The sequence below is a fragment of the Aquarana catesbeiana genome, linkage group LG07 (assembly GCF_042186555.1).
Source record: "Aquarana catesbeiana isolate 2022-GZ linkage group LG07, ASM4218655v1, whole genome shotgun sequence".
In the NCBI taxonomy this organism is placed as follows: Eukaryota; Metazoa; Chordata; class Amphibia; order Anura; family Ranidae; genus Aquarana; species Aquarana catesbeiana.
Genome location: NC_133330.1, coordinates 337,232,869 through 337,257,639, shown reverse-complemented (window position 1 = coordinate 337,257,639; position 24,771 = coordinate 337,232,869). Strand labels below are relative to the sequence as shown.

The 24,771-nt window shown below is 46.2% G+C and overlaps 2 protein-coding genes across 2 annotated transcripts in view; one reads left to right on the top strand and one right to left on the bottom strand.

Moving 5' to 3' along the window:
- The window catches only part of SZT2 (SZT2 subunit of KICSTOR complex), a gene marked incomplete in the record, with an annotated part of 250,239 nt that extends 249,758 nt beyond the window's left edge, over positions 1–481 (bottom strand). Inside the window, 1 exon segment of the mRNA XM_073593915.1 lies at positions 342–481. Coding sequence (XP_073450016.1) covers positions 342–365 — 24 coding nt within the window.
- MED8 (mediator complex subunit 8) lies at positions 429–24,596 on the top strand. The gene is made up of 7 exons (XM_073593916.1): positions 429–549; positions 8,649–8,767; positions 20,483–20,627; positions 21,073–21,213; positions 21,399–21,480; positions 23,507–23,752; positions 23,843–24,596. Exons 1-7 carry the CDS (start codon positions 544–546, stop codon positions 23,905–23,907), a joined length of 804 nt encoding a protein of 267 aa, XP_073450017.1. The 5' UTR covers positions 429–543; the 3' UTR covers positions 23,908–24,596.
- Positions 24,597–24,771: the final 175 nt, after the last annotated feature.

Sequence of the window (24,771 nt, the reverse complement as noted above, 5' to 3'; positions counted from 1 at the left end):
GGGGTATCGGGGTAGTAGGGCTCTAGTTGGGGGGTATCGGGGTAGTAGGGCTCTAGTTGGGGGGTATCGGGGTAGTAGGGCTCTAGTTGGGGGGTATCGGGGTAGTAGAGCTCTAGTTGGGGGGTATTGGGGTAGTAGAGCTCTAGTTGGGGGGTATTTGGTGAGAGGCTCAGTTTGGGGGTGCAGAGATCAGGACTGGGGTGTATTGGGGTGATAGGACCCCTGTTATAGTTGAGTTGGGGTGATATCCCCCTTATTGGGGTGTATTAGGAGTACACAGCCCCGGTTTGGGGTGTATTGGGGACACACACACTCCTTCCCGCTCGGGGACTCTCCTGTACCTCAATGTCGGCTTTCTCCGCCATCCCCGGTTCTCCCCGCCCCCCCTCTCTGTCCGGGGATATCCGTTCTGGAGGCGTGGTCTCCGCTCTTCCTCACGGGACTCCGTGGCCCCGCCCCTCCTGTATGCGCCCGTGCTGATGACGTCGGAGCAGCGCGCCGGAAGTGCCCCGGTCTCCATGGTGAGGAGGAGCGGAGGGCAGGATGCAGGTGGGTGAGATGATCGTTCTTTATATTTTCTGTAAAGTCTGTGGTGTGTGTGAGGCTCCAGAGCGATCACCTCATCCCTCACCCACAATGGAGGACTAAACACCTCCCAGGAGAGGGTTACAGACCTCCAGTCAGATCCTGTGTGTGAAGTATTGGGAGGGGGAGGGGAGTGGGAGGAGTTGGGACCCCTCATCGGGGCTTCACATCACATCAATTTAGAGGAGACCCGAAGGAAGGTTTTGGTGCTCAAAATGACCGTATTGAACCAAATTTTAGACAAACATCACATGATGTGGAAGTTTATTACGTTTCGGACTCACAAGCCCTTCTTCAGATCAGACACACAACTAAAGTCCGAGGTATACGGCTTAACCCCTTCAGATCCGGGCCATAGCTGAATGACGGCCACAGCGCGGAACTATTATCACGGGGGGGCCGTCATATGACGTCCCCCACTTTGCACGCTCCCCGGGTGCCGCTGTGATCGCCGACTCAGTGAGACTCGGGTGATCACCAATCAGACTAAGGGGTCGATCCCGACCTCTTACCATGTGATCAGCTGTCATCCAATGACAACTGATCACGTGATGTAAACGGAAGATCAGTAACCTTATTTTTATTTTCTCACGCTGACAGCGAGAGGTGAAAAAAAAGCCGATCGCTGGCTTCTGTGCAAGGGACATCGGTCCGGAAGAGGAAGGGGCACAGCTACCTCACCTGTGCCTGGCAGTGCCCGCCAGTGCATAACATTGCCAGCAATCAGTGCCACCTACCAGTGTCCACCTAGCAGTGCCAATCAGTGCCCATGCCTGCCACCCATCAGTACCCATCCCTGCCAGCTATCAGTGCCACCTATTAGTGCCCTTCAGTGCCACCTATCAGTGCCCATCAGTGTAGCCTCATCACCGCACATCAATGAAGGAGAAAAATGACCTGTTTGCAAAATTTAATAACAAAATATAAAACAGATTTGTACTTTTTTTTTTTTTTTAAAACAAACAAAACAAAAAATAAAAAAACCCAGAGGTGATGCCTGCCACCTTTCAGTGTCCATCTCTGCCAGCTATCAGTACCCATCAATGTAACCTCATCAGTACCCATCAATGTAGCCTCATCAGTACCCATCAATGTAGCCTCATCAGTACCCATCAATGTAGCCTCATCAGTGCCCATCAATGTAGCCTCATCAGTACCCATCAATGTAGCCTCATCAGTACCCATCAATGTAGCCTCATCAGTGCCCATCAATGTAGCCTCATCAGTACCCATCAATGTAGCCTCATCAGTACCCATCAATGTAGCCTCATCAGTGCCCATCAATGTAGCCTCATCAGTACCCATCAATGTAGCCTCATCAGTGCCCATCAATGTAGCCTCATCAGTGCCCATCAATGTAGCCTTATCAGTGCCCATCAATGTAGCCTCATCAGTACCCATCAATGTAGCCTCATCAGTGCCCATCAATGTAGCCTCATCAGTACCCATCAATGTAGCCTCATCAGTGCCCATCAATGCAGCCTCATCAGTGCCCATCAATGTAGCCTTATCAGTGCCCATCAATGTAGCCTCATCAGTACCCATCAATGTAGCCTCATCAGTGCCCATCAATGTAGCCTCATCAGTGCCCATCAATGTAGCCTCATCAGTACCCATCAATGTAGCCTCATCAGTGCCCATCAATGTAGCCTCATCAGTGCCCATCAATGTAGCCTCATCAGTGCCCATCAATGTAGCCTTATCAGTGCCCATCAATGTAGCCTCATCAGTGCCCATCAATGTAGCCTCATCAGTGCCCATCAATGTAGCCTCATCAGTGCCCATCAATGTAGCCTTATCAGTGCCCATCAATGTAGCCTCATCAGTACCCATCAATGTAGCCTCATCAGTGCCCATCAATGTAGCCTCATCAGTGCCCATCAATGTAGCCTCATCAGTGCCCATCAATGTAGCCTCATCAGTGCCCATCAATGTAGCCTCATCAGTGCCCATCAATGTAGCCTCATCAGTGCCCATCAATGTAGCCTTATCAGTGCCCATCAATGTAGCCTCATCAGTGCCCATCAATGTAGCCTCATCAGTGCCCATCAATGTAGCCTCATCAGTGCCCATCAATGTAGCCTCATCAGTGCCCATCAATGTAGCCTCATCAGTACCCATCAATGTAGCCTCATCAGTGCCCATCAATGTAGCCTCATCAGTGCCCATCAATGTAGCCTCATCAGTGCCCATCAATGTAGCCTCATCAGTGCCCATCAATGTAGCCTCATCAGTGCCCATCAATGTAGCCTCATCAGTGCCCATCAATGTAGCCTCATCAGTGCCCATCAATGTAGCCTCATCAGTGCCCATCAATGTAGCCTCATCAGTGCCCATCAATGAAGGAGAAAAATGACCTGATTGCAAAATTTAATAACAAAATATAAAACAGTTTTGTACTTTTTTTTTTTTTTTTATTTCGGTCTTTTTAAATTTTTTTTAACAAAAAATAAAAAAACGCAGAGGTGATCAAATACCACCAAAAAGAAAACTCTATTTGTGGGGAAAAAAAGTGATAAAAACGTCATGACCGCGTAATTGTCATTCAAAGAGTGACAGCACTGAAAGCTGAAAATTGGTATGGGAGGGGGGGGTGTTTAAGTGCCCGGTAAGCAAGGGGTTAAATACCATAATTTTACACATTTGGAATCAATTATGTGATTAGTAATCGATCGAATACAAATTAAATCGTTTTCTTATACATCCTTATCTCACAGGTGGGGAAATGGTTAGCATGGTGTAGAACTCTCCCATATTTCAACAGAAGCCTTCAACTCCTTTGATCTGTCAAAAAAGAAACATGTACACAAATGTATCACTATTTGGCCATCACATCGAATGAATTATCACCTAAATAATCAAATATAAATCCAGATCAGTATTCGACCCCTTAGGGGCATTAGTACCAAGAAAATGAATCCAATGTACCTCTCGCTTTTTTAAAATGGGATTCTCGGGTTACCACCCCTCCTATCCTTATTCATTGCCTCCGGTAACATGAATTATAATTGGGGAAATCGAATGTCCTTTTCTCCAAAAAATGTCTCCTTAAGGCTGGGTTCACACTGCTGCGGTGGCAGACATCGCATGTGATTCGCAGCGCACTGCTGTTCACATCACATGCGATGTCTGTGCTGTGCGATATCAGCCATACAGATAGTATGGCTGATATCGCACCGCATTCGGTCCAAACTCGCACAGGACCCTTTTTTTTGTTCGGATCAAAATCGGATCACATGGGTGTTCACACCTATGCGATCCGAAAGTGTCCGAATTGTCAGTTCGCATTGCGATATGCGGGCTGAACTGGGGGTGTCATTAACATTATATGACACTCCCCAGCAGTTCGCATATGGCAGTGTGAACTGCCGTGCGAGTTGGTGCGATGCGGGAACCCGCAGTAAATTCGCTGCGTTCCCGCACCGCAGCAGTGTGAACCCAGCCTAAAGGCAAATGTATCAATTTGTCTCTGAATATTTGTGTCTCCCTATCCTATATTTAACTTCCTGAATGGTTTCTCCGATGTAAAGTAACCCACATGGACATTTTATTGCATATATTACATATGACGATTGGCAAGTGTAATAACCTTTGCATAAAAGGAATTTATTTGTATTCAATCGATTACTAATCACATAATTGGTTCCAAATGTGTAAAATGAAGGTATTCAAAGAGGAGGGCCAGTCAAAAAAAAAATAAAAGTCAGCAGCTACAAATACTGCAGCTGCTGACTTTTAATTGGACACTTACCTGTGCCAGGGTCCAGCGATGCGGGGATGGAAGCCCCGCTCGTCTCCCCCTCCGTTCTGTGGCGCCGGCATTGCAACTGTGGGCGCCGGGCTGTGGCTTCACAGCCTGGCACCCACTGCGCATGCGTGAGTGGCGCCGCGCTCCGTGATTGCCCGCTCAGTGACCTGGGACCTGTAATGGGTCCCAGATGATTGACAGGAGGGAGGGAGCAGAGCTGAGCCCTTCCTGTGCCGAGGAGGAAGTGATGTCACTAGCCCAGGCACTGGAAGAGGCAGACTACGAGGGACCCCCTAGCAACAGGCATTTAGAGGTGAGTAAAAAAAAAAAAAAAAATATCCAAATGTTTTTTTGTATTTTTTTTTAGAATTTTTCATGTAGTTTTTTTTTTTTTTTGGGGTGGAACCCACTTTAAGCCATGTGTGCAACTCTGACTTTAGATGTGAGTTTGATCTGAAGAAGGGCTTGTGAGCCCAGAAATGTCATCAACTTCCACATCATGTGATGTTTGTCTGAACTTTGGTGCAATAAAGACATTTTAACTGCAGCGATCCTCTGGGCTTTTTCTTTTTATATATATATATATATATATATATCTATATATATATATATATATATACACACACACACACACACACACACACACACACAACACACACACACACACACACACACACACTCCTGCACTTCAGGTCTGGGCGCACATGTAACATGGCGGATAGAGAGGGGCTCAGGTAAGTATTAGGGGGGGCCGTTGCATACAGAAGGTTTTTTGTTATCCTAATGTGTAGTATGCACCTTCTGCCTTTACAACCACTTTAACCCTTTGATCGCCCCCTGATGTTAACCCCTTCCAAGCAAGTGTCGTTAGTACAGTGGCAGTGCATATTATTAGCACCGATAACTGTAAATAGTGTCACTGGTCCCCAAAAAGTGTCAGAATGTTCGCCACATTGTCGCAGTCCCGCTATAAGTCGCTGATCGCCATCATTACTAGTAAAAAAAAAAATAATGATGATAATAAAAATATCTAGGGTTGTCCCGATCATTTTTTTTTTAAGCGCTCGCCGATACCAATTACCGATACTTTTTTTTTTCTTTTTAACATTCAATTTTTTATTTAGTTATCAGAACATAAAATAACAAATAAAGACATTAAGATACTTTTTTCTAATGTCATGTGGCAGTGGCACTAATATGCAGCACTGATGACGCGTGGACTGTGTCAGTAGTTTTTTATTTTTATTTTATTTTTTTTAATTATTGTTTACAATTTATTTGTTTATTTTTACAATGCTTTTTTTTTGGGGGGGGGGGGGGTGTGGACGTTGTCAGTGTTTTTTATTTTATTTTTTATTATTTTTACAATTTAACCATTTTAAATATTTATTATAATTCTTTATTTTTTTATCAGCCCTGTTGGGGGGCTTTGGTGAGATATCAGCGGTCTTAACAGACCCCCCCCGACATCTCCCTTTTGAGACATGGAAAGGAATTGAGGACACAGATTCCCCAGTCCCTTTCTCCGCAGCCTCAGCTGCACTGAGTATGAATGGAGAGGAGACAGAGGCTCCTCTCCATTCATAAAACTGAAGAATCCTAAACACAGTTTACTCTGCTCAGTTATGACATGGACAGTCAGTGATCACTGACTCTGTTCATTCAGAAAAGGAAGGAGCCGGCAAATGACAAATTTACTGGCTCCTTCCTCCGCTTCTCCATCCTGACAGATCTGCGGCAGGCGGGGAACCGGAGGATCACGGAGGGGGACACAGAGGGGGACTGGTGAAGGATATGGGGGGCAGTCAGGGGTGATCGGGTGCGGCGGTGGGGGCAGTTACAAGCACTGATCTCCCTGTACAGTGGAACCTTGGATTACGAGCATAATCCGTTCCAGGAGAATGCTCGTAATCCGAAGTACTCGCATATCAAAGCGAGTTTTCCCATTGAAGTCAATGGAAACGAAAATAATTTGTTCCGCATTGACCTTTATGGGATGCAATACCACTGCAGCCAGAGGCAGGGGCACCGGAGAGCCTCGGAAACGGCCTAAAAGGGCCGAGCACACTTCGGCTGACTTCGGCAAACCTCAGAAAGACTCAGTTCACGAGCTTTTCCGAGGTTTGCCGAGGTCAGCCGAACTGTCCTCGGGCCTTTCCGTGCATTTCCGAACTGCGCCGATCGGTGGACTTTCGGCTCTGCTCGGCTCCGGCACCCCCCCCCCCCACCTCAGGCCAAAAGCGGTACTGCACACTGCTTTGGCCTGAATCCTGCTCATTTTGCGAGACAACACTTGCAAACCAAGTTAGGATTTTTAGAAATACAGTGCTCCGTTTGCGAAATGCTCGTTAACCGCGTTACTCGCAAACCGAGGTTCCACTGTATAGATTTCAATCAAGCAGCTGAAAGCCGCAGGAGGGAGAGGAGGAGAAGCGTCTGTCAGCTGCTTTATTGAAATCTATACAGGGAGATCGCTGCTTGTAACTCCTCCACTGCACAAGAGTACTCGGGCAAATGCTCGGTATCTGTACTAGTATCAGTATTGGACAACCCTAAAAATATCCCATAGTTTGTAGACACTATAACTTTTGCGCAAACCAATCAATATACACTTATTGGGATTTTGTTTTGTTTTTGTTTTTTTTTTGTTTTCATTGTATATGTTTTATAGCAGAAAGTAAAAATATATATATATGATTTTTTTTTTTGATTGTCTGTTTTCGTTTATAGCACAAAAAATGAAAACCGCAGAGGTGATCAAATACCACCAAAAGAAAGCTTTATTTGTGGGGGGAAAAAAATTATACAAACTTCATTTATGTACAGCGTTGCATGACTGCGCAATTGACAGTTAGAGTAACGCAGTGCGCATAGCACAAAATTGGCCTGGTCATGAAGGGGGGTAAATCTTCCGGAGGTTAAGTGGATGGGATAGAACAGTTCAGTGTATCTCTCCATTTATCAGAAGGTTGAAACTTACCAAAAAACAGTTTGAATACAGAGTGGGAAGTGTTAATGTGGTGTGAAGTGAGTGCGGTGCGGACTCTCCCCTCCCCGGGGTGTAGCGGGGTCAGGCTGACATGTATTCCTGCTCATTGTATTCCATTGTAGTCAGTCTGGAGAATATTTCTTCTCTGGTTTTCCAAACATAACTTCCTATTTTTAAAGAGCCATGACCCCTAATAATCCTGATGCCTGTGACCATATCTGTACAGCGTGACTGGAGGGGTCCAGTGGATGGTTTGACTTGCTGAAGGCTGGGGGTGGGGTGGGGGGGTAAAGCCACTGGAGATGCGGGGAACAAAAGCCATGGGATAGGCAGGAGGAGCCCAAAGACGCAGATGTCCGTAGTGGGGTCGAGCAGGGGGTTTCCGCAACGCTCCTACTTTAACTCAGGATTAAATTTACTATGACAAGCCTTTTGAGTTCACATAGGAGCAGTATCGGTACTGGGTATTGCCGATTAAAAAAAGGGTATCAGTGCATTCCTACTTCACATGTACATTGCAGACACTCTACAAGGAAAATTGTCTTTTTATCAAAACAAAGGACAGTGAAGGCAATTAAACCTGATAGAGGTTCTAACCCTTCCCCCACTCTATCAAAAGAGGAATAAAACATATTAGCTGAAGTTGAACTTTAATGCTGAATTAGGTAAACGGGAACCTTGCAATGGACAACCGCATCTATATGTACAGTATATACACACAATATCATTGTGTGTCTCATGTCTCAGCCAAAATCCCCCCACTCCTGGAAAAAAAAAAATATATATTCAGCACTAATCTGCACACTCACCCGCCTTAGCAAAAATTCCCCAGCAAACCAGATCTCTCCAAGCACAAAGGAAAAAATACTCCCACCCCCCCAAATGTTCCCTCCTAGCGTGAGCCCTTCCCTTCCTAAATCCCCCCCTCCCCAACACAAATTCCCCATTCTTGCCTACCAATCCCCCCTCCAGCATAAATCCCCCCCCCCCCCACCAATCTCAAATCCTCCTCCTGTACAAATCCCCCCCCCCCCCCCAAAAAAAAAATGTCCCCTCCTAGCACAGATACCTCTCTCCACAGTTTCCCTCCTAGCAAAAGTCCACCCCTGCCCAAATCCCCCCCCCCCCCCCTCCTCCCCCCAACACAAAGCAGAAATTTCCCCCCTCTTCAACTCACCCACAACCCCCCCCCCAATGAGACAGACATCCTCTATCCCTGAGGAGCTTTGATATAAATCTCTTTGATTTGCTGTATATGAGGAATGGTGGTGGAAGGTCTCCTGGATTTCTCATTCATTTTCGGAGTGTTTGTTTTTGTTTCCACAGCGAGAGGAGAAGCAGCTGGAGAGCAGCCTGGATACCCTCATTGGTCAGGTTTCCGATATAAAGAATGCCTTGGTGGCCTTCATTCATAGGCTGGAGAACGAGTACGAGCGCCTGACCTGGTGAGCAGCAATGTACAATCACTGAGTACAAGTCTTCTCTTCCTCTGTCATAAGACGCAGGGCATTGGATTCAAATCATCAAAATGTGTGTTTGTTTGTTTTTTGTGATTCCGCACGCTCTTTCAGTTGGCCGTAGGACTGCTGATCTGGTATAGCCCCCCCCCCGTCCAACTGAAGAGGGGCACACAGCAGGATGACAACACTGCTGCGAATTGTGAGGCAGTAACTTACGGGGGTCAGCAACAAGAAGTGCTGATAATGACAGGATCTTCAGGAAAGAAAGTTTTCCACAGAGGAAAAAAAAACAAACGTTTGCTTAAAGTGGAACTTTAGTCAGAAAATGAAATGCTGCCAGATGACTTCAGGCTGACCCCCTTTTTCAGATATAGACATGCAAAACAATACAAATAAGTGCCTATAATGTTTAAAATCAGTAATACACTGCCTCACCTGCTCTGCACATGCTCAGTTGCTCTCTATTTTTAGGCACTAACAAATTTGTAGAGGGCGATCTGCTGACAGCCTTAAAGCAGAATTAAACCCTCTTATCCTTTACAGCCAAGGAAGCTGCTTCTGTTTGATCTGCAACTACCATGGTGCTGCACATGTGATCAGTTATGACACCAGCCATTTGATGGTCTGACAGTTTGGTTGACGACACAAGCCATTGTGACAGTTGTCCAATCCCGGCATTCCAGGAATGTAACTGTTTTTTTAAACTGTTACGTCGACAGGTTTAGTTACACTTTATGATTACTGCTGCTCAGGCTCTGGGCTTCAGCAAAATGGCCGCCTCCAGCAAGAAAAAAAAGGAGCAATGCTGGAGGCAATTTACAGCACACACTCATTTTGGTAGCATAAATATTAAAGTGGAACTTTAGTCAGAAAATTCCTTCCTTAAAGCGGAACTAAACCCTCCTATTCTTTACAGCCAAGAAAGCTGCTTCTGTTTGATCTGCAACTGCCATGATGCTGCACATGTGATCAGTTAGGACACCGGCCATTTGGTGGTTTGACAGTTTGGTTGAGGGCACAATCAAAGCAAACAGTTTTTTTTAAACTGGCAAATTGATGGGTTTAGTCTCCATTTATGACTTACAGCTGCCCAGGGGCTCTGGGCTTCAGAAAAATGGCAGCTTCCAGCAAGAAGAAACAGCAGCCATGCTGGAAGCAATTTACAGCACACACTCATTTTGGTACCATAATTATTAAAGTGGTTGTTAAGCCACTCTAACGTGTATGCACCATCAGCACTGTCGCCTATTGTAGTGTAGTGATTTATAAAAATAAAATAAAAAATGCTGTAACACCTAATTTCAGAGCCGAGATCCGTGATCACATAACCGGCCAGCTCTCTCCTTTCCTCCTCTGACAGATGCAGTGTGAGGGACGAGATCTCCTGCTGACGTCAGTCAGGAGAGGAGCAGAGAGCCGGCGGTCATGTGATCACAGATCACCGCTCTTAAATGAAGTATTTACAGCATTTTTTTTTTTTTTTAAATAATTGCACATAGAGAGAGATACTACAATAAGAGACAGTGCTGATGGTGAATACATGTTACAGTTATGCAAGCAGCAGGAGGGAGAGGGGGGGGGTGTCACGAGCTGACAGGGAGGGGAGGGGGAGGGGAACACAGGAGCAGAGAGGAGACAGATAGCAGAGCTGCGGATGATGAAGGCACATAAACTGACCACGGTGTCAGGGCTTAGCAGCCATGATTACCGTGGTCAGTTTACATAGGGGAGGGCAGAAACTGTTGGGATCAGCCAGGTTTTTTTTTTAGGTGTTACAGGGGGCCAAATGACACCACACAAGCACTGTATCATATAAAATGCCTTAGAGGAGCAGGATCCATTTTTTTTTTTTTTTGGGTGATCAAACGCTTTACCCTAGGTTCACACAGCATAATTCCAGCATTGCATCTCTCCCATAGGCAGTTCACGCTGCGAACCGCTGCGGGTATCAATACAATGTTAACGGTTCACAGATCGCAGTCCGAACTGTGGATTCATACAGGAATTGGATTGCATAGGTGAGAACACCCATGCGATCCGATTCTAGTGGGGGGGTCCTGCACCTTTTTTGTGTGAATCAACTGTATGGCTGAACTCGCATTGCACAGACATCGCTTGCGATCGGCACCGCAGTACGGGGTGCGAATCACATGCAATGTCTGTGTTCCCTATAGTGTGAACGCGGGCTAAATGTAGAATGTATGTTCCTTGAGAGGTGCATTTTTTTTAACTGACCAAACTTGACAAGCTAGATTTTTAACACAAAAATGGAAGTGCAACAGACCAGTGTAAAGACATACATAAAATTTAATAGTTTAAATTCATGTTTATTAAATAAAAAGTTGAATATAATACAATTATATATATATATATATATATATATATAAAAAATATACTGGGCGGTGGTGTAGTGGGTGGCCCTCTCATCTATCAGTAAAAAAGGGTCGCTGGTTCAAATCCCAACCACGACACTACCTGCCTGGAATTTGTTTGTTCTCCCTGTGCATGCGTGGGTTTCCTCCGGGTACTCCGGTTTCCTCCCACACTCCAAAGACATGCTGGTAGGTTAATTTGGCTTCTGTCTAAATTAGCCCTAGTATATGAATGGGACCTTAGATTGTAAGCTCCTTGAGGGTAGGGAATGTACCATGTATATGTAAAGCGCTGCGTAAATTGACAGTGATTAAATATATATATATATATATATATATATATATAACTTAAATAATAATAAAAAAATTTTTTTAAACTGTCATTTTCAGTTTTGGCCGAGTGTATCCTGAATTTCCGGTTTCTGCACCAAAATTTCCATTTGGTGCACCTCTAATGTTTTGGGGGGTTTACGCAATCCTCGTGCCTAAAATGATTTTTTTTTTAAACATCTGTGTAAGAAATACAAAAACGGCTCTGGTGGTGAAAGGGTTAAGAGTGAGATGAGCTAAACTGAATGCAGAATTTTTTTTATTTGTACCTATACAGCAGCATTGAGATGGGGAATGGGGGGGGGGTGAGGGGCAAGACTGGGAGCCAATTAGGTTTGCAGGAAGCAAATGTGCTAATAAGGAACCCGGTTATAGGAAGAGAGAGAATGACCCCCCCATCATTACATATCCGGAAATCAGGATTAGCCAGAGGAAGCCAGGCATTTAGGTCTATGGGAACTTGTAAAAGTAGATTTACTTACCCAATCCTCCGTGCTGCTAGACCACTTCACGCAGGATCTTATCCCCTTACATTCCAGACGTCATCACCACCAATGCCCTGCATTGAACACGGTGACACAAGGGGTATTCCACTGCTGGAGTGCCATCTGCCTTGGGAGTGGAGGTTCAGGTAAGGTAAGGTACATCTCCTCTCCCCTAGACTAAATAAACAGTTATTCATTGCAATGCCGACATAGACAAAACTGCAAGGGATCATTTTCAAATTTCCCGGAGTCGGGTTTTAAAGCGTAAATAAACCCATCAAATTAACGGTTTCCCCAAAACAGTTACATTCCAGGCATATCAGGACTAAGGGCCGGTTCTCACTGTTGTGATGTCCGACATTACTCCCATGTTGTTCAGGTAGATCTCCACCTCTTTAACCACTTGCTGACCAGCCGCCGCAGTTTTACTGTGGCAGAATGGCACGGGTGAGCGAAACGACTTTATGTAACGGCGCTTCGCCCTGTGGCCACCAGGGGCATGCCCGCTGCTCGCCCCCGGAACTGATGTGAGTGCCCGGCAGTCGCGATCACCGCCGGGCTCCCGTGATCGCTGGTGACACAGAGAACCGGGATCTGTGTGTGTAAACACACAGTTTCCGGTTCTCTGAGGGGAGAAGAGACTGATCGTTGTTCATACAAAGTATGAACAGCGATCTGTCATCTCCCCTAGAAAGTCCCCTCCCCCCTTCAGTTAGAACACAGAGAGGGAACACAGTTAACCCCTTGATCGCCCCCTAGAGTTAATCCCTTCCCTGCCAGTGACATTTTTACAGTAATCAGTGCATTTTTATAGCACGGATCGCTGTATAAATGCCAGTGGTCCCAAAAATGTGTCAAAAGTGTCCACCATAATGTCGCAGTCCCGATAAAAATCGCAGATCGCCGCCATTACTAATAAAAAAAAATAATAATAATAAAAATGCTATAAATCTATCCCCTATTTTGTAGACGCTATAACTTTTGCGCAAACCAAAAAATATACGCTTATTGCGATTTTTATTACAAAAATATGTAAAAGAATACGTATCGACCTAAACTGAGAAAAAATTTGGGGTTTTTGTTTTTAAAATGGGGATATTTATTAGAGCGAAAAGTACAAAATATTGTGTTTTTTTCAAAATTGTCGCTCTTTTTTTTGTTTATAGCACAAAAAATAAAAACCGCAGAAGTGATCAAATACCACCAGAAGAAAGTTCTATTTGTGGGGGAAAAAAGGACGTCAGTTTTGTTTGGGTACAGCGCCGCACGACCGCGCAATTGTCAGTTAAAGCAACGCAATGCCGAATCGCAAAAAAATGGCCCGGTCATTCAACAGACAAATCTTCCGGGGCTGAAGCGGTTAAGTTTGCCCACCCCTGCCCTAGAGAATAAAACAGTGGCAGTTCCAAATTTTTCATTTCGCAAAATATTACTGCAAAGGTCTAGGAAACGCAAAATTTTAGTAAAAAAATATACTAAAGTTAATTTGGGGGCACACAAACGCAATAAATTACCCCATTTTTAGTAAAACATAAAATCGTTATAAAAATAGTAAATAGATACACAGCCTGTCAATCCTTAAATTTACGTGCCCCCCATGAAATGGGTCCAAACTTCAGTACCCTATTTTCCATAGGCGACACTTTTTAAAGCCCCTACAGGTCATCAGTTTAAGGTCACGGAGGAGTTCTGGTGTGGGAAATATTGCTCTCACTCCGGCGTCTGTGGCAATTTGTAACGTGTGTCGCAATCATTGTTTTCATGTGTAGGCGCCCCCGACGCGTGTGTTTATGTTTGTACGTGTGTGTATATGCAGGAGTGTAGCATTCTTGGGAGGCCAGTCTGGTTCCCTCCCACTCTCCAAAGACACGCTGGTAAGTATGACGCAGTCATGGAGAAAAAATTACATGAAAAGCATGTCCTAGGAAGAATTCTTTGGGTCCCCTGCAGTCAGAGTAGGAAGAGGAAGCTGTTTTGATGTCGCCAGACCTGCTAGAAGCCTGCAGGACATTGTCTTGTATAGGGTTAAATTCCCAGCGTTCCACTTTAATTCTCCAGCATCTACCAGAAGCTGAAATCTTTTGGGGACTGACCCTTTAATTATTAGTCATTACGGTAATGAAGGTCATGGTGCTTCCTGCTCTGGGCTGTGTATGACAGATGTGCTTTCATTACCCCCTCAGGTATCTGACTTCCAGTTAACATACACTCCTAATTACCCTTTATGAATAATACAACATTGTACAGGGGGGGGGGGGGGTTGGGTTTCAGACCTATTGTAGAGGCTTCATCCATGTTAATTATACAAATGACACCTTGCTTTTTTCATTGTCCATCTTTCACACATCTCAGTAGCTCTCCCGGTGTCCTCTACTATTATGGTCATAACCTCTTGATTGATCATTTGTTTCCCAGTTACCTTTTGTTTTACCTTCATCATTGTCAGCATAATAAAATTAATATTCCAGTCAAATCTTAGAATTAAAGCTAGACACCAGGCAAACAGATAAATACACAGATCAAAAAATGTTTGTGTGTTTTTATATACAGTATGTGTGTATAATAGAGGGTTTCACCTAAAGATTTTTATTTCTGTCCATTCAGTTCTGAGATCTACACAGCCCTGCCAGACAGCAACCACCCCCATTCTGGTAGTGGATTTATGGTGGGGTTACCCCCTCCCCCTCCCCCTCTTCCTCTTCTCCCTCTTCCTCCTCTCCATCTCTTCTTCTCCCTCTCCTCTTCCTTTTCTCTCCCTCTCCTCTTCCTTTTCTCTCCCTCTCCTCTTCCTTTTCTCTCCCTCGCCTTTCCCTTTCCTCTCTTCTCCCTTTCCTCTCTTCTCCCTTTCCTCTCCTTCTCCCTTTCCTCTCCTTCTCCCTTTCCTCTCCTTCTCCCTTTCCTCTCCTTCTCCCTTTCCTCTCCTTCTCCCTTTCCTCTCCTTCTCCTTCTCCCTCTCCTCCCCTTTCCTTTCCTTCTCTTCCTCTTCCTCTCCCTCTCCCTTTCCCTTTCCTCTCCTTTCCCTTTCCTCTCCTTTCCCTTTCCTCTCCTCTCCCTTTTTCCTTTCCTCTCCCTTTTTCCTTTCCTTTCCTCTCCTCTCCCTTTTTCCTTTCCTTTCCTCTCCCTTTTTCCTTTCCTTTCCTCTCCCTTTTTCCTTTCCTTTCCTCTCCCTTTTTCCTTTCCTTTCCTCTCCCTTTTTCCTTTCCTCTCCCTCTCCCCTTTCCTCTCCCCTTTCCTCTCCCTCTCCCCTCTCCTCTTTCCTCTCCCCTCTTCTCTTTCCTCTCCCCTTTTCTCTTTCCTCTCCCCTTTTCTCTTTCCTCTCCCCTTTTCTCTTTCCTCTCCCCTTTTCTCTTTCCTCTCCCCTTTTCTCTTTCCTCTCCCCTTTCCTCTTTCCTCTCCCCTTTCCTCTCCCTGTCCCCTTTCCTTTTTCCTCTCCCCTTTCCTCTTTCCTCTCCCCTTTCCTTTTTCCTCTCCCCTTTCCTCTTTCCTCTCCCCTTTCCTCTTTCCTCTCCCCTTTCCTCTTTCCTCTCCCCTTTCCTCTTTCCTCTCCCCTTTCCTCTTTCCTCTCCCCTTTCCTCTTTCCTCTCCCCTTTCCTCTTTCCTCTCCCCTTTCCTCTTTCCTCTCCCCTTTCCTCTCCTCCTCCTCCTCCTCCTCCTCCTCCTCCTCCTCCTCCTCTTCCTTTCCTCCTCCTCCTACTCCTCTTCCTTTCCTCCTCCTCCTACTCCTCTTCCTTTCCTCCTCCTCTTTCTTTCCTCCTCCTCCTTTCCCTTCCCTCCTCCTCCTCATCATCCTCATCTCTCTCTTTCCTCCTCCTCCTCATCTCCTTTTCTTCCTCCTCCTCCTCCTCCTCCTCTCCCCTTCCTATTTTCCTCTCTCCCCTCTTCCTTTTCCTCTTTTCTCCCCTTCCTCTTCATGTCCTCTCCTCTTCTCCATCTCTGCCTCTTCTCCCTCTCCTCCCTCTTTTTCTTCTCCCTCTCCTCCCCCTTTTTCTTCTCCCTCTCCTCCCCCTTTTTCTTCTCCCTCTCCTCCTCCTTTTTCTTCTCCCTCTCCTCCCCCTTCTTCTTCTCCCTCTCCTCCCCCTTCTTCTTCTCCCTCTCCTCCCCCTTCTTCTTCTCCCTCTCCTCCCCCTTCTTCTTCTCCCTCTCCTCCCCCTTTTTCTTCTCCCTCTCCTCCCCCTTTTTCTTCTCCCTCTCCTCTTCCTTGTTAGAGCCTCTGATCCTGCAAACCTTACTGACTCCCAGTCTTGCCCCTCCCCAAATCTGTATGCTGCTATATAGGGAAAAAGAAGCTGGCGTTCTACTTTAACTATACTATAGTATACTATACTATACTATACCTAAACTATGATTTTTGATGTTCCCTCCTGCTACCTATCCTGCCTAACCGGTATAATAAAAATCTGCTTATTTACATTTTCTTTAGTACACTCAGGTCCAATCCAGCTCCCCTGTGTCAGTAAGTGGTGGCTGTAGGGGAGAGGAGAGAGCGCCAACACCTGCTGGGCCATGCCCGCCATTGGGTGATGTCACGACTCCCAGCCTTTATCCAGCACACCCTCCTCTCCCATGCAGCTGCTGCTCACCAACACAGGGATCACATGACCCAACCAGAGCAAGCTTAAAATAGGTAATTATACAGATCTTCTGTACAGAGGGAAGGCAGGATAGGTAGCAGTAGGGAAAGGGAACATTTTAGGAATAGTTAGTGCTAGGCTGTGATTCCACTTTGAAATGTTCCTGATTTTTCACTTGCCTATCAATCTAGGTAGTCCCTCAAGTCAGGTTAGTTCTATGCCAGCCGTTCTCAGATTTATCTAAAGATAACAGATTTATATACATCAGTGAATTGTAATTAGTAGACCCAGGTCTTCCGGAATTTTCCTTCTTGATGTGGTATGAGGTCTTCCAAACCTAGCAATGTTGTTGACTGCAGCGACCCAATGAGCCCATGGTGGGAGGTGCGGGAACTCTGAATTTGTTTTTTGTTTTTTTTTATAGAAGATAGTTGGGTTGAGCCCTATATATCTATCTGGAGTTTGCGCATAACCTTATTAGCGAAATCACATAACCTTTGTCAGAATTGGATGCAAGCTTTTACAAACTTTGTGGCCTTTTGGCTAAAATCAAGTTTGGAATCTTATTTTCAGGAACAGAACGCCGGCGTCCTCTTGTACAGGAGGGGGGGGGGGTGTCGCTGGTTAGTATTTCCTGATGTAATCGGGTATGTACGGTGAGAAGAATCTTTTCCACCCAGACTCTGGCCTGTTGCACCAGTTGCTTGTCTCCGGTTGTAGGCAGGACTCTAATGCCTTTCTGGTGGGAATGGGGATGCATTTGTCTGGCCAGGGGCTGAGCTGAGAAAAGCCTGCGGTGCCCATGGAGTGGCAGTCCCGAGGTACCAGAAAAACACGCTTTGGGGTATCTGAGTTTTTAGTACGGCACCTTGGTCACAGGACTCTTGCACGCTTTGTTCTTCACCTGCCCCCTGAGCTGGGACCAGAGGAATCTTCACGCTGGCCAGAAGGCCAGGCATTGCCTTGCACTTTGATACTCTAAAGCACTTATTCTTTTTAGAATGTTTGCACATAGCACTTTACTCACACCTGATAAGTATGATGTAGTTCCTCAGACTTGCCCTAAAAGTTTAGGACAATGTGGTCTTATGGTCGTTCTCCCCCCCTCCCCCCCCCCCCATGAGACTCTCCCTTTGGGGGAGCCATACCTAGTACTTGGGTGAACCTTCCCTCAGCAGGTCTCCCGAAGAATGGAGTCCACAAACTTTTGGTTGGATGGAACGAGTACTCTGTCCCAGTCAGAAGTCTCTCACCCCGAGGGATCAGAGCCAGAGTCTTCTCTCTTCGTAGGACCCTGCACACTTTTTTTTTTTTGTGCTCACTTTCTTTATTGTACTTGGTGTTAGTTTTGTGTGTGTGCACCACACCGCAGAGCCTATTAAAGAGGAGCTACAGTCTTCATGAAGAATTTTAATTAACCATATGTTTGTTCTTCGTAATTTTCACTCTTCCTACATTGGGTGCTATTAATACTAATGGTATGTCAAATATTTAAAGTGGTTCTAAAGGCTCCACTGACATTGGCTCCGGCTGCTGGCAGTCTCAGCCAAGTGAGCAAATTAGGGCAATGTAAAAATCCCTTGTAATAGAAAAAAAGCATGACAGGACCTCTTAAATGTGAGATCTGGGGACAAAAAGACCTCAGATCTCCTATTTACACCTAAAGGGGTTGTAAACCCTCGTGTTTTTTTTCACCTTATTGCATCCTTTGCATTAAGGTGAAAAAACACCTGTCAGTCACCGGACCCCCAGCCCACACTGTTTTACTTACCTTCATTTCTTCGGGGACGCGCTGTCCCTCTCTCCACGGGGTCCCGGCTCTTGATTGGATAGATTGATAGCAGCACAGCCATTGGCTCCCACTGCTGTCAATCAAATCCAATGACGCTGGGGGCGGGGACAAGTCCGGCATTCGTGTTTGCGGACGCAAATGCTGGACTTGGGAGCGCGCCCACAAGGTGACCCCCTCGGGAGAGCGCTTCTCCTAGGGGGATATCTGATGCGGGGAGGAGCCGAAAGAGCCGCCGGGGGACCCCAGAAGACGAGGTTCGGGGCCACTCTGTGCAAAACGAGCTGCACAGTGGAGGTAAGTATAACATATTGTTATTTAAAAAAAAAAAAAAAAAACATCCTTTACAATCACTTTCAATGCAATTAAAAAAAAAACAGCCAACGTATAATGGCGGCGGCCGGTCCGCATGTGGTTTAAAGTTCATCGAAGAAAGATGGAGCATGTGGTTTGTGTGTTTATAGCAGAGGAGAAATGATGATATCCATAGTTTGGACACCACCCCCAGCAGGTAAATACATATCGTCTCAGGTGGGTGGAGCCTCAGCACGTTGTCACACAGATGATTCTTTTTTTTTTTTATGTTGGGGTTGCAGCACCAGAGAAACCAGAGCTCACAATAACACAACAAATTACTTTTATTGCATAAATGTTTCACACCTGGAAAACTTACAGTGGATGTAAACCCAATGTCATCCTTTCTAAACTACTGCCATAGGGGTTATCTATGAGGATATACATGCCTCCTGCATGTATCTTTACCTGTCAAATGTCTCCTCTCTGTCTGTTATGAGACCCGAAAAACTGCAGATTCTGTGGGTGGGTCTGTTGTGCAGGGAGGGGGGGGGGGTGATGTGCGAAAGGGGACTGTGATGTGCAGGGAGGGGGGGGGGGTGATGTGCAGGGAGAGGGCTATGATGTGCAGGGAGGGGGCTGTGATGTGCAGGGAGGGGGCTGTGATGTGCTGTGCAGGGAGAGGACTGCGATGTGCAGGGAGGGGACTGCGATGTGCAGGGAGGGGGCTGCGATGTGCAGGGAGGGGGCTGCGATGTGCAGGGAGGGGACTGCGATGTGCAGGGAGAGGGCTGCGATGTGCAGGGAGAGGGCTGCGATGTGCAGGGAGAGGGCTGCGATGTGCAGGGAGAGGGCTGGGATGTGCAGGGAGAGGGCTGGGATGTGCAGGGAGAGGGCTGGGATGTGCAGGGAGAGGGCTGCGATGTGCAGGGAGAGGGCTGCGATGTGCAGGGAGGGGACTGCGATGTGCAGGGAGAGGGCTGCGATGTGCAGGGAGGGGACTGCGATGTGCAGGGAGGGGGCTGCGATGTGCAGGGAGGGGGCTGTGATGTGCAGGGAGGGGGCTGTGATGTGCTGTGCAGGGAGAGGACTGCGATGTGCAGGGAGGGGACTGCGATGTGCAGGGAGGGGGCTGCGATGTGCAGGGAGGGGGCTGCGATGTGCAGGGAGAGGGCTGGGATGTGCAGGGAGAGGGCTGGGATGTGCAGGGAGAGGGCTGGGATGTGCAGGGAGAGGGCTGGGATGTGCAGGGAGGGGACTGCGATGTGCAGGGAGGGGGCTGTGATAGGGAATTGCTTTTCCTGAAAAATTCAAATTTCAGAAGCACTTTGCAAGTCAATAGAATAAAAAACATTTTGGGAAAGAAAAAACACTGCAAACAAGCGTTTTAAAATCCTTTATTTTTCTGTGCTTTTACCTGAAACTTCTAAGTGGGTGACGGGGTCGCTTTAAAGTGGGGCTGCCCATGCAGGATAAAGGAACAGGTTGACTACTGCAGAGCTTCACAGATACATATAATTACTCTTTGCCCCCAAGCATACATAAAGCCGTTACTGGCCAGCTTGGCCTGTTCAAATGCTTTCCAGATCCTGGTGCTAGACTTATACTGAGCCATTGGTTAATATAGATAGGCGGTGCTCCTCACACACAACCCCTCCTTTGAATACCCATGTGTACCCAGCTAATTTTTTTTTTTCACAGCCATTTTTGGAATTCCCACCATCTTTATATCCTTTCACCTCCCTTCCATTTCTTCATCACCTCTCCATACGCTCTTTTCATGGCTTCATAAGAAGCACCTTCAGGATTCCTCTTGCAGGCCGTCCACAATTTAGTTTTCTCCTATTATCTCTTCGTAGGCCGTCCGTGTTGGACAATTTTGCGCTACTCTCCGGGCAACTGAGCACGCTCAATAAAGTGCTTAAAAATGAAAAGATGCCACTGCTGAAAAATCAGGTTATCATCCCACTTCTGCTAACACCAGACCGCGATGAGGAGATCATGGTGAGTACGGATCTCTCTGTGTTCTCACAAGTCGGATCTGCATCTATGAACAGAGTAAGGCCTTGCGCACGCAGACCTACTATAGTGTACGCCTGTGTCAGAGCTGTGGTTGCCCTCACAGGAATGCTCAGATTTTCTATGCATCCTTGTGCAGGGAGACCCATTCATTGGAATTGGGACACAGCAGCTGCACAGACACAGCCAATGCTCCCAATGTGATAGCCATGTGGGCACCAAACGTGCACCCACCCCAGCAGAGTTGTCAGATCGGGAGCAGCGGCTGTGTTCATGCATCTGCTATATCTCTATTGAAATGAATGGGTCTCTCTACACAGGGATGCTTGGAGCACCTGTGCATCCCTGTGAGGGCAGACACAACCCTCGCATGCGCTATAGTATGCCTGTATGAACGAGGCCTAAATAAAAAAAATTTTGATGTGCGCAGCGCCTGACGGAAGGAAGAGTCCCGGTTTTCAGCCATGAAGTGGTACCCGATCACCTGAGAACAAAGCCTGACCCTGAAGTGGAAGACCTGGAAAAGCAGCTGACCACAGACGCGGCCCGGATCACCCCTGAAACGGCACAGGTATAGACTGGGCTGCTCTAGTTATCCCTCATTTGTCATCTCGAGTGCCTGAGCAGTCTGTCTTCCTTCACCCTTTGATGGCCTTTACAGTATGACAGGTGCATGCTGGGATTTGTGCTTTTTTTTTTTTTTTTTTTTGGAGGGTCCCAAAGAGAACAGTTGAACTAAATCATCTTTTTTTTCAGAAACAAGTCCAAACCATGAACAAGCTGTGCACCAACCTGCTGGAGAAGATTATAAAGGAGGAAAGGGAATCTGATGTTGCAAGTAAGTTTTACGGGGATACTAGAAGACAAATGTCAATTAAAGGATAGGTTCACTTTAAAAAAATTAAAATAAAAGCACAATTTTTTTGCAGGTAAAAATTATTAATTTTTTTTTTTTTAGAGCCTGTAAAGCATTGCACCAGTGATCAGCAGTTCACGGGTGCCATGCAGGTCTCCTGCAGACCTGTCAGTGTATCTATGTGCCTGTACATCCCATACGGGTGAGCCGATACACTGACAGGAAGAATCCATGAATTACCACGGCTTTCCACAACACTGTATAGTTCACTGAGAACTACAAGCCGACAACCGCAAAGGATGTCCAGACTTGTAGTTCATTCACACACAGAGCTCTGTGTATAAGTGACACAGCCATGTTTATTTCAAAAACTGACAGCTAGTACGGGGAACTTCTCCCTGTTCTGCTGTCACAGGGAGGGGGGAATTGGGCATTGGTAACACGTTACTTGTTCCACCCTAAAAAATGAGTGGAACATGTTGGCAAAGGTGAACTTATCCTTTAAATGTACTTTTTTTTTTCTCATAACTAAATGTAGTGTTTGCTTAGATTATATTTTCTGGTCAAAAACTGTACAAAAAAAATTAGCATATGAAAAGTTAGTTCCACTAGAGTGGTGCTTCTCACCCTTTCTTCAGTCATGGCACCCTTTACAATCGTGCAAAATCTTGAGGAACCCAGAATATACACAACCACCTCAATGAAAAATTAAGTTCACATCAGAGGTCCCCCCTCTTTGTGCCAGAGGTCCCCCTTTGGTGTCAGAGACCGTCTTCACATCTGAGGGCCTCCCATCTCATCAGAGTGGCCTCTTTGCGCCAGAGGTCCCCCCCCCCTTTGCACCAGAGGTCCCCCTTTACAGTAGAGCCTCTCTTTGCGTTAGAGTACATCTTCACATCAGAGGTCCCCCCTTTTGCGTCAGATGTCCCTGTCCCCCTGATGTCAGTGGTCTCCCTCTTTGCACCAGAGATCCCTCTTTACAGTAGAACCTCCCTTTACATTAGAGTACATCTTCACATCAGAGGTCCCCCCATTTGCTTCAGATTTCCCCCCACCCCCCCCCAAGGAATCAGAGGTCTCCCTCTTTGCGTCAGAGGTTCCCCTTTATGGTAGAACCCCCCACCCCTCCTTTGTATTAGAGACTGCCCCCCCCCATCACATCATAGTAGCCTCTTTATATCAGAGGTCCCCTATACATCACAGAGGTTGCCCATCATCACAGAGTCCCCCGATCACAGAACCAGCTAATCGCATAGACCACCACACCCCCCCACCCAGTCATAGAGCCCACCCCAATCACACAGTCCCCTCTTTACATCAGATCCCTATCTTTTAGCCCCAGCAGTGCAGCAGAGGGCGGGAGATGGAGGTGGGCTTCTGTCTTTTTTCATAAATTCAGAGAGCAGCTCTGCATGCCGCCTGCCCTGGATCAGAGTTGTGTGTTGCCATGAAATGACGCAATGCATCTTGGCCCTAGAGCGTCACTGGCTGCTATGGTGGTGGCGGTACACATTTCCCACACCGTGGCAACTCATGGCACTGATCCAGGACAAACTGGGTCCCCTGCTTATAGCAACCTGGGAAACCCAGATGGTACCCCAGGGTGCCGCAGTACCCTGGTTGAGCAATACTGCACTAGAGCCGTGTTACAAACTCTATGCTCCCCTGCAGCGCAAACATAGCACTACACTGCACCACACTTACTACACATACACTAATCAGTCTGTCCTTCATTGCATGGTACAATGTCTTTCCTTCATTTTAACTGATCTAAATAGCTAGTTTATGTGTTTGTTGCAAATATAGTTTGGAATATACTGGAAAAAGTTATTTATTTAAATAATTCATTGCTAGTTAATAGCAATAGGAACAGCTTCTCTGAACACTTAAACCAACCCTCACAGAAAAGTATTTTTTTTTTTTGTTGTTGCTTTTGTAGATCCAGTTTTCCTGAGTGATGTATAGCCAGAGCTCCGTTCCTTTTACCTACGCCCTTTCTGTTTTCTAGGTTTGCGTCAGAATAAGCAGACCTACAACCCTGCGGACACTAATGCCCTTGTGGCCGCCGTGGCATTTGGGAAAGGACTTTCAAACCGTCGTCCTCCAGGCCCTGGTGGCCCCATGGGTGCAGGACAAGCCGGGGCCAGCGGGATGTTACAGGGAGCTGGGTCCATGCAGCAGGGGCAAATGTCCATGCCTCCTAACCAGCAGCAGCACATGACTGGTGTACCAATGGCACAGGGTGGACAGCCAGGTATAGGCCTGCTCTGGTCAATATCTTCAGTCTTTTCCCATTTTATTGTGTCTCTTTTTAACTCTGTATATATTTTTCTTTACTTTTCAGGTAAGATGCCCAGCAGTATTAAAACTAACATTAAGTCGGCCTCAATGCATCCATATCAGCGATGAAGAGACAGATCCAGATGCACAGAGTTTATGGAGGTCGTAGCTTCATGAACATCCTCCACCACTGTCATGCTGAGGACTCTTTCACTTGTACAGGAACTGGGTGCAGGAACACTGCACCGATATACCTTAATAACATTATCTGCAAAGCTGCCGGAATGCAGAGTCTCTGTTCTTGAGGACAACAAGTAACATCCACAGGAGGACTTTGGGTTCAACGCTGAATAGCGCTCCATTAATTTCTTTTTGTACTTCTAGGTTGGACAGTAATAAAGATTTTTTTTCAGGGAGGCTGCAGCTTTAATATCATTTAACCCTAAGCCCTTCTACACTGATGCACTTTTGATGCGTTCCCATTAGAGTTGCCACCTCATCCCTTTAAACCCGAACACATGGCCGATTAAGGTGGTAATTAAACTCACTTGGTGCCTTACCTGCATTAAATTAGCCTCAACTTGTGTAATTCATATGTGTTCAGGTTTAAAGGGATGAGGTGGCAACCCTAATTCCCATTGACTTTGCCTTTTGCTGCACTTTTGAAAACCTGCACAAAAGACGCAGCATGCAGGAATTTTCAAAGCTGTGGGAATAGTTACATAGGATTTATTGGGGTGTAGAGCTGCACGATTCTGGCCAAAATGAGAATAACAATTTTTTTTTTGCTTAGAATAAAAAGATCGCGATTCTCTCACTATTCTCGCAACGTAAAATCTTTCACATTCTACAAAAAAAAATGGGCTAACTTTACTGGTTATTTTTTTGTTTGTTTTTTTTAATCCATTAAAGTAATTTTTTCCAAAAAAATTGCATTTGAAAGACCGCTGTGCAAATACAGTGTGACATAAAATATTGCAACAACCACCATTT